Source organism: Poecilia mexicana, unplaced genomic scaffold, assembly GCF_051168715.1.
Source record: "Poecilia mexicana isolate PSO_F unplaced genomic scaffold, ASM5116871v1 scaffold_20, whole genome shotgun sequence".
Taxonomy (NCBI): Eukaryota; Metazoa; Chordata; class Actinopteri; order Cyprinodontiformes; family Poeciliidae; genus Poecilia; species Poecilia mexicana.
In genome coordinates this window covers 12,710,139-12,720,000 of record NW_028263389.1, presented here as the reverse complement: position 1 = coordinate 12,720,000, position 9,862 = coordinate 12,710,139, and the positions used below count along the sequence as shown (strand labels likewise).

The window sequence follows — 9,862 nt, the reverse complement described above, 5'->3', positions numbered from 1 at the left end:
GTTTAGCCTTGGCAGAGAGGATTTGGCATGTTTGATGAGTGAAACTCGCAAGCACATCCTCCTCACAAATGCAGCCATTTTCAAAAATAAATAAACAGGCTTTGTGAAATTTATTGCCAAGAAGACCTGCAGCAACAAAGAAATAATCAACCACAAATAAGCTGTCGTGGTGTTTGCTAGCTGTACTTGTTGGAAGAGGCTTTATGAGAAGGGCTGGACAAAAATGAGGACAGATGTTACTGGTGTTAGGCCCAGAGATGACGAGGAGGGCCTGTAAAAAGACTTATGACTCCCAAACAGCACAGAGTACCGTAAAGTCAAAACTTTATGGAGGATTTATAGTTTTTTTTTTTCTTTTAAAGCTTTGAATCAGTGGATTTCTGCAATGCAATCTCCCGTTTAATCTTCATCTCCTTCACCTTAGGTCCATCATTAGATATTTTTGTATGTCTCTTTACTCTTGAATGATCAAACATTTCTTGTGTATGCCTGTATTTTATTCCTTTTATATTTAACTATTGTGTTGATTTTTCTTTACTGGATGGTGTCTTTTTTTTCCCCCAATGTTAGCACAGGATGTAAGCTAAGCTGTCAACTAACTCACATTTAACTTATTAATGTATTTCATGACTTTCTAAATAAATTCATTTAATTTAAAGAGATCAATTAAATTGTATCTTGGCAACATTAGCTGGAATACATTTTTCTTGCTTTGCTCCTATAGGAACTTTTTTTTTAACTTCTGCAAACTGCCTACAATTTTTTAAATATAGGATAAATGTTACATTACATTTCAAAGATCTTTGACTAATTAATGATGAATCCAGCCAGACATTCCTTTTGTTATATGAAGTACTTTAAAGAGGAATAAAAGTGGTTAACGGAAGACAAATAATAGAATATTAAATTGTTACATTCATTAAAAAAAATTGGACTCCAAATTGAAGTAAATGTTACTTCAACACATCATAATATATAAAAAAATATTTTTCACAGCTATTTCTTTAATTGTTTTCCCTTATTTGGTTCTGTCACTAAAAATGGTAAGAAAATGCAAAATTAAAGAGAAAAAGGTGGAGTAGTAAATACAAAACTCATAATAAAAACACATCCCATAAATCAATTGTTTCAATTAATAATATGTCAAAAGCTTGCAGTTCTATGTTACGTTTAACTAAAGGAACCACATGAGAAACCAGAAAAAAATGAAAAAATAATTGGCATAGCAATGCAGAGTGAATGCAACTTTATTTACAATTTTAATTTTTTTTATTTGTTTTGCTTAAGCAGAATCTAACAAACTGCTACATGTTTAAAAAAAAAAAGGTCTTGCCTCAATTTTTCGGTAGATTTTTTTTTTTAACAAAACTGGTATTTACAGCTCATATTTTTAAATAATCAAATCGTCAAGCTTTTGTTTTTTTACAGCAAACACAGACATTTGGAGTTTCCATGTAAACGGTATCACTATAACATCTTCAGTCCAAACTCTCTGCCAACATCCTGGTGAAGTACAGAACAGCTGGCTGCGCGTTGACGTTTTGGAGGCTGTAGGCCCGTCCTGCAAGAATAAGAGTTAGGCAAAAAATATTAGCTAAAAAACCGAATAAAGCCATACAGGAAGGCGAATAAACAAGAACACTATTAAATATTTATTTCATATAGAAACGTTAATATATTGATACCCAATTTGATTTTTATCTATAATTAATTAAGGAAGTAATTTAGCTGCAGGTAAACGCTGTAATGAATCTTGTTTTACTGATTGAATAAAAAGATAATAATGTTTAATGTTATCTTTAGTAGTTAGTGTAATTTCCGTTTGGTTGAAATATCTTCAGAAAGACGCTTCCTGCAGCCGTCCACCTCCACGCTAATCAAATGGTATCAAGTTATTTTCTTGGAATGTTGTAGTTGGTTTATGTCACACATCTCTTTTGTCTTGTTGTCCAAATAAATTAATTTTAGACCAATTTGTTTTACATGAACATTATTCCAGACATTCTGGTCTTTGTGTATGATCTTTCTGGCAAACTTTAGTCTGTTTTTCTGAGAGAGCAAATGTTTCCTTAAACTTGTGCACTCTTTCTGATTGTTCAGACATCAACAATAGCAACAGCCAGTTTTGGGTTTTATGGTGACATTTTAAGGTTTTTGGAGATTTAGCATCTTGCTGGAGAAAAAAAAGTGGTTGTCTTCATTTAGTCATGAAAACATTTACATTTTTAACATTTACAGAAAACTTGAAGCAGTTTTCCTTCAATCTCTCAGTATTCCTAAAATTAAATTTTATTATTTTTAATGTCCAAAAACTCAATGTCCCAATTTGATTACATGGTAAAAAAAAAAAAGAAGGACTTTATTTGCGCCTTAACTCTGCAAAAGTGACAACATGGTTATTCTTACCACACTCCACCACAAAAGCTTGTCCAGAACTGTAGCGAGAAACGCTGCCGTCGACGGTGACCTTCACCGAGCTTGTTAATAAGTTAAAAATCTTTAAGATAAAAAAAAGGAAAGAAATTAGAAATAAGGGGCCTGATATTCTCAAAGGTGGGAAGGTGAGGTGGAAGTGCACTGACTGTTGTTGCACTATGATCCACCCAGAGGGGTTTCTTCGTGTAGGAGCCCATCAGCAGCTTTCCAGCGCAGAAGGTGTTGCAGGCGAAATCCTCCTGGATACCCAAGGCACAGTTTTGGTAGAAGTACCACTGAAACTGGTCAGGAGTGATCGTAGCGTCACCTGCAGCAGGAACACGTAAAATTTTGTCCTTCACTATGAATGAAAATTGCATTTGATTCCTAAATAGTAACCATTACGTCACAAGACGTTCTTACCATCAGCCTCCACGGTCCAGAGGCTCTGGAACCATTCAGTGATGTTTTCCTTGTCCTTTGACTGTAAGGTCAGGGGCTTGAGAGGGGAGGCACAGAAATCTGACACAGACAGCACGGCGTGGACCCTGGATGACGGCAGATCTGGAACACACAAGGAAATGAGAGATATAGGAAAAAAATTTGAAACACAGAAGGCAATTAGTCAGAAAAATGTCTCTTCGGAAGCCGTAACATTCAATGGAAGTGAGGTTAATGGAAGAACATTAGAGGTAAAACTTGTGGATGTGACCAACACACCCCGGAGTCAAAACCCCAGGTCCTGCATTTTTAATTCCCCTCAGGAGCTGCAGGGACTCGGTGTAAATATTGCAGTGTGGACGCCCACATTTTTAGCCCGACGAGAGCGACAGTGAAATGTGGTGAAGTCGTCTGATTAATTCAACGGCAAACCACTGCTCTCCACTGAGCCAGCGGAGAAAGTAATCTTCCCAATCTCTGCAGCAGAGCGGTACAACCTGAGATGTGGACCAAAAAGGTTTCACTTCAACTTAAAGGTTGAGTATTTCTGCATCTTTTCACATAATTAAATATGTGCAAAAAGGATTAAAATAAGTGACTCTGTAAGTAATATGGGGTAACCTTTCTGAAAATATCGAGAAAAATCCCGTCTTTATTTGCTTAGAGTCCTGTGTCTTCCTCTCTGAAGCTTACTCAATGAGTTTTCTATGAGATCTACAATTGTTCTTGATACAGCCTCAAAACATTTCCAACTGTTTTGGTTACTGAAAACATTATGGTTCTCACATATATGCGATTACATGTCCTTTCAGTCCCTAATAAGAAGAGCAGTGACAACAGATTGTGATGCAATGCTGTTCAAAACTCAGCAATGAAAACCTGTGAAACCATTAAAATGGTCTCTCCTTTATACTTATCAATGCAGCTCTGTTGAAACTTGTAAATATGTCATTCTTTGTGCTGATTGAAAACCAGCAGAGACAATAAACATAGAGAAGTGAAAACTGTTACAAGATTTAAACATACTCGCGTCATCGTCACACTTTTCCAGGTCAATCATGGAGGATGGTCCACTTCTGAAGACTCTTAACCTGTAAAAGGGAAAAAAAGAAAAGAAAAGACAGTCGCAACAAACCCAGGGTGACAGTAAAGACAGATGGAGTAATTTAGGTTCTTCCTTACGTGTCCTCAGCCTGACACTGTCTGTCCTGTGAGGCCTCCTGGTCGGCCTGTGTGCATTCATCCACATCGGCCCCACTGTGCATGCCTGCGTCAGGCCTGCTGCCTGTTATAGGGCCAGTATCAGCGCTCTCCACTGAAGGCTGCGACATGACATTATGCATTTTACACTGATGCACGAGTCTGTTGGTGACCACGACTGAAAGGTCTTTAAATGTTGCAAGAGAGCGTTTGGCAACCTTTGGAGCAGACAGAGGCTTCACAGGAGCCTCTGGAGCTCCCCCTGGTGTTTTTGACGCAACATTGCCGTTTTTGGGAGCGCCGAGTCTGAATGGTGACTGCTTTGGCCGCTTCTCCCACTTCTGCTGAGATTTGGGCATGTTTAGAGGAGGCTGCGAGTCGATGGTTTCCAAATCATCGGACTTGGTGACTGCCCACCAATCACTCGGTGGCTTCCTCCTACGTTTTGTTGGTTCGGTTTCCCTCAGCTGCTCCTTTTGCTGACACGTCTGAGATGCAGGGGTGGAGCTGTGATGATAGACTTTTTGAAACAGCTCACCTCCTACAACAAAAGTACATTCAACAGTTATTTCCAGTTTTAGGACACTTGAATGCCACTAATGTTTCCAATTTAGGCAACTTCCAAAATCAAACTAGCATGCAGTAAACTAAATAGGATAAAGCTGAGTTGATTTTCAAAGATACGACTTTGATATTTCTGGCAGCTTTTGAATTAAGTCAGAACATAAATTACCCCAACTTTTACAAGTGATGAAACAATACAATGCAAAGTTGGCTTCGAGTGTAGCAGTGGAAATGGTAGAGATTTAGAATCAGACTATCAGTCAGTATTTATAGCAGTTGTTCATGTTAAGGATCTGAGGACTTTCCAGCTCTTGTGACCTTACGTGAGTTGAGGCTGTGGTCTCTCTTTGAAAAGACCAAGGGGCTTGAATGCTCATCCAGCTGCTGGTCGGGGATCTGCTGGTCGGGGATCTGCTGATCGGGGATCTGCTGATCGGGGATCTGCTGATCGGGGATCTGCTGATCGGGGATCTGCTGCTCCTCCAGCTCTGCCACAGCTCTACGGGGTTTTTCTGCCGTTTCTTTATTCTTCACGTCTCTTGCATTTCTCCTTTTAGGCGGTTTCTTTTTACTCTCCTTAACTTCATTGGTGTCATCACTGGATGACTTTGTGGGCTCTTTGGAGTTTCTCCTTGCCGGCGCTTTGTCTTTCTTGTTCTTAACAGTCGAAGGTACAGCTGAGCCGGGCTCTTTGCTCTTCAGTTTGGACTTTTTGGGGGCTTGGGGGCTTTCTGCTTGCTCTGGGTTCGCAGGGGAGCTCACCCACCAATCTCCAGGCTGCTGCTTTTTTCTCTTTCGAGAAAGCTGGGCCTCTTTAGACGAACTGCCAGAGGATGAAGCTGATTTCTTGTCTTGCTTGACCTCTCCGTTTGCTTCAGACTTTATGTCTTTGCCTGCAGGGTAACAAAGAAACGTCAATAACACCTTGCACATGTATTCATACACATGCTGCTTGAGTTACAAGACAAAAGGGTTTAGAATGATGCATTCTAAACACACAACAGCCTAGATCAAGTATTAATATTCAAGTTTAGCAGAATAATTTAATATTTAAAATGAGTAAAGCGTAAATAGACAGAAAAACTAACCAAACGGTGAGTTTCAGAAAATTCAACCCATAGAGCCAGCTGAGATAATGCCCTTACCCTTTTCTGCTGCCTCCTGAACGAGCTGCTCCTGATGTTCTTCTCTAAAAACATCATCAGTTCCTGCATCCTGCACATCTTCGGATTTTTCCGTCTGGCTTCTCTGTTCATTTAATGCGTTAGTCGAACCTTTTAAATTCTGGGCAGGTTCTTTTTCCAGTTCCACATTTGTTTTTCCTTTGGGCTGATGTTCCGACTCGTCCGTCTGTTCTGATGGAACTTTCTTTTGTCGTTTTTTCTTGTTTGGTTTCTCCTGCTCAACAAAGTCGTCTGCAGGAAGGTCTGGGTGGCTGAGGAAATCTCCTTTGTTATCATCAGACTCCGCCACCTCACGGTTTTTCTCTTTCCCCTTCTTCTTCTTCGTTCTTTGATTAACAGCCTGACTGTCCAGTTTGTTTTTGGCCATTTCGCCTTTCTTTTGTTTCTGTGAAACCTCGATGGGACCCTCATTTGTCCCCTTGTCTGTTAAGCTCTCTTTATAAGCACTGGAGTTCTTGCTCAACCTCTCTTTCTTACTCAAGCCACTTTTACTTGGGATGGAAAACCAAAGCGGCGAATCATCTTCTAGAATCAGAAAATCGTCCTCTGGCTCCGGAGGAAGAGGAGGACGAGGCTGTGATTTGACTGGAGTTTTCTTGGAACTTAAAAAAACACACAAGAGTGTCATTTATTTGTAAAATGATAAACAATATATTTAAATAAGGCTAAAGATTTGTTTGTGACATTAATCACAAACAAATGATTTTATCTCGGTTTACCATGATGGTTTGGATTTTCTCGCCAGCTGGATCTGCTTCAGGAAACCATTCATGTCCCTTTTCACATGTGAAGACGGTTCTGCAGGCGGCTGAGTGGAGACCAAGCTGGACTTTTTGGTAGAAGGACCAACTTCAGGCTCTACTCTCACTTTTTGAACTGAATCCTTGATGTTTTCATCGTTGCTGTTGAACACACAAAACAGGAAATACTCAATCGTTTCACAAAAAACATTAATGAGGACACAATATCCTGTTTCCAGAGTTGTAGAATTACTTTTTAACATGTACTGTTGGGGGAAAATAAACCAAAATACAGCTATATCAGTACTATATAGACAGTTAACATGCTGTCTTTCAGCATGTAATTGCAAAATTATTTGGGGAAAAAGCTAAGTATTCAATAAAAAAAAAAAAAGCTTACCTTGGATTTTGAACCACTGCTCTGTGACTGGACACTTTGGTCAGGACAATCCTGGTTGAAGGTGACTCCAGTTCCCAATCATCAGTCCTGTACATAAAAATAATTAAACCAAATGAAAAAACACAAAAAAGTAACAAATAAAAACTTAATTTATCTCAATGATGTTTTTGTAGAACAAAATAAAACAAATTCTCGTACTCCTCAGCTACTTGTCCATTGCACTGAGGCTTCTGGATGGGAACGGGGTCCGCTTCAGATTCTTCCGTTTTCTCTTCACTGTTAAATGGAATCTGGGTCACACCATCATCCTTCTCCTCCTCCTCCAGATTCTCCGTCGTCTCTTTCCCTGGATTGTGTTCTATGGGACTAGATGTCTTAATCGGCCTGTGTGCTTCAAACGGGAAAGTCGGATCTGCAAATAAAAAACAAGAGCTCCACATTATTAAAAAAATAAAGAAACATGATGATAAAACACAAAGACCTTCTAAACCTGTGTTTCCCAACCCTGGTCCTCAATGCACACTGGCCTGTATGTTTTAGATGTTTCCCTGCTTTAACACACCCCATTCAGATGACTGGAGTTCAGCAAAAGCCAGTTAATCAGCCATCAATTAAAATCATCTGTGCTGAAATAGGGAAATGCCTAAAACATGCAGGGCTGTGTGCCTTGAGGACCAACGTTGAAAAACACTGTTTTACACATTTAATGTCTTCCATTCATTATTCGTTTATGATTTTTGGTGTAATTATGAATCACTCTTACCAGCTATTGTTGTTTTACATGTGCTTTACACTTTACTAGATGAACATCTTACCAGTGTCCAGATTAAGTATTGGTGAGCTTGAAGGAATCTGAACATGTCCATTGGGAGCCTAAAAAGAAATTAAAAAAAAATTAAATTAAACTAAGTGGTGTCAATTCAAGTAAAGTACATGAAGCCTAAACAAAGATCCAGGTGCAGAGTCTATATATTATAAAACTAAAGCATCAGAAACTTTGAGATTATGCTCTATAGCCTCTAAAATCATCACTGTACTAACTTGATGGTACAAGGAGATTTGGTATTCTGCAAGTTCTTCAGCTGGGTTTTCTTCTTGTGGGACTGGAGACATGGATCCTTCACTGTAGTTTGTCCCAGAGCCAGAACTCTGAAACAAAACAGACGGTGGGTGTGGCTCAAGTACACACACATCTGTGAAAAAGGAAAAAACAAAATTCTAATTATTGCACAGGCTTAAACTTCTAAACACAATGACAAAAGTGTACAAAGCTGAACAGTCACCTATGTCATCAAACATCTTGTCGACGTCCTCGTATGTGAATGATTCTGCCCACTGATTAGACAAACTGAAACAGAAAGTTCAGGGAAAAGTTAAAAATTACATGTCCAAACAAAAGAAATGTTGCCAATAAATGTGCTACATTTTAGTTTCTTTTACTTTCAATGAACAGATATCCAATGAAATTCATTCATTCTTCCGAGGAGTAAAAATAAAGATTTTTAACAATATCTCTGTTCAAGCATCCAGGTTGTTGCATTCATTATGATATAAGCTCTTTTGATACATTTAATATAACAAGTTTAAGTGGTGATGCACAGCTAAACTTTCACAGAGGAAAACATGTCACATATCTATTTTTTTAATCACAGCTTGTGAAATTACATTCAAGAAAGTTAACCTGAAAAATCCACCGAGACAGAATCCAATTCATAATGTAAATATGTCTAACCTAAACAGTTAAGACAGATGTGATCAATGCTTCCTAAATGTAAATGTTGGTTAGTTACACGAGACTAAACTGACCAAAAGAGTCTTAAGAAGAAATTTAATAAGTAGTCTAATAAATAACTATAGAAGCAGATAAGTACCTTTTCTTCTCTGTAATGTAGCACAGTTTCCTCCTGGGTCTCCTCTGAGAAGAGAAAAAGTCCATCAGTTTTCAACACCAACTACTACAAAACTGTTTATTTACAAAAAGGTTGTAAGACCAGCAAATAATATACCACTTATACCAGTCAGGTAATAAAGAATCATAAAAATGAATCCAAACATTTGAGCCAGTGTGCACTGGAGGAAATATTTACACCGACTTTAGAAATCACAACCACAAACCTCAATGGATTTCATTAGACTTAAATTACACATAGCTAAAGGAGGTGGAGCACAATTTTGCTGTGGAATAACAATGATACATGCTTTTCGGTTGCACTTTTAACAAATACAAACCGGAAAAGTGCAACCTGAATTTTAAAACAGCAACCCATGATAGTTTGCAGCCCTCCTTCTTCAGATAGGCGATGAAGACAAAAAAAGAGCAAGAAAACAAGCCATAACTCACCAAAGTCGGATACTTGGACTCCATTTTAGTCTGCCAGTTGTCAGTGTTTTAAACTGCGACGTTTCGTACATCTGTCGATGCAAAAAGTTAACAGCTAACGGTAGTTTTCATTTCAAGTCCAACTGTTATTTTTTTATTTAGCCTACTAAGTATGTTCTAATGAGCTTCTCAAACGACAGTTAGATTAATATAAGCAATTGAAAGAAGTATTTTATCAACTTTTTCACTCTAATAAGCAGTCCCAAAAAAAATGGCGCTGTTGAATATTTGTAAATACCCCGCGCAGAAACCCGACACTTATTTACCCTGCGTTAGGTCTTACAGGTAACGGTGTTTGAAATCCTATTCACTGTAACATCCAGTTTGTCCTCTCAAATTATACTTTAGGAACTTCTTAGCTGCCTTAAACTTACTTATAGACTTTCAGAACTTATTTATATACTTTGAAAATATCTATGTTTCATTTGTGAGATTTGTAGCCTGTAAGACGTTGTTCAGGGTGGACAACACATACAAAATGTTCTTCTTCTACTACACGTCGATTTTCTGACTTACTGCCCCCTGTTGATTGATATGG

At 38.4% G+C, this 9,862-nt stretch overlaps 1 protein-coding gene across 1 annotated transcript; it reads right to left on the bottom strand.

Moving 5' to 3' along the window:
- Positions 1-1,229: 1,229 nt before the first annotated feature.
- On the bottom strand, positions 1,230-9,766 carry LOC106905249 (uncharacterized). Its single transcript, XM_014969947.2, has 16 exons — positions 9,286-9,766; positions 8,816-8,859; positions 8,228-8,292; positions 7,986-8,137; positions 7,760-7,817; positions 7,143-7,356; positions 6,945-7,031; positions 6,524-6,706; positions 5,766-6,406; positions 4,944-5,513; positions 4,039-4,597; positions 3,883-3,947; positions 2,839-2,979; positions 2,583-2,743; positions 2,407-2,497; positions 1,230-1,561 (listed from the first exon to the last, which is right to left on the bottom strand). Exons 1-16 carry the CDS (start codon positions 9,307-9,309, stop codon positions 1,479-1,481), a joined length of 3,138 nt encoding a protein of 1,045 aa, XP_014825433.2. The 5' UTR covers positions 9,310-9,766; the 3' UTR covers positions 1,230-1,478.
- Positions 9,767-9,862: the final 96 nt, after the last annotated feature.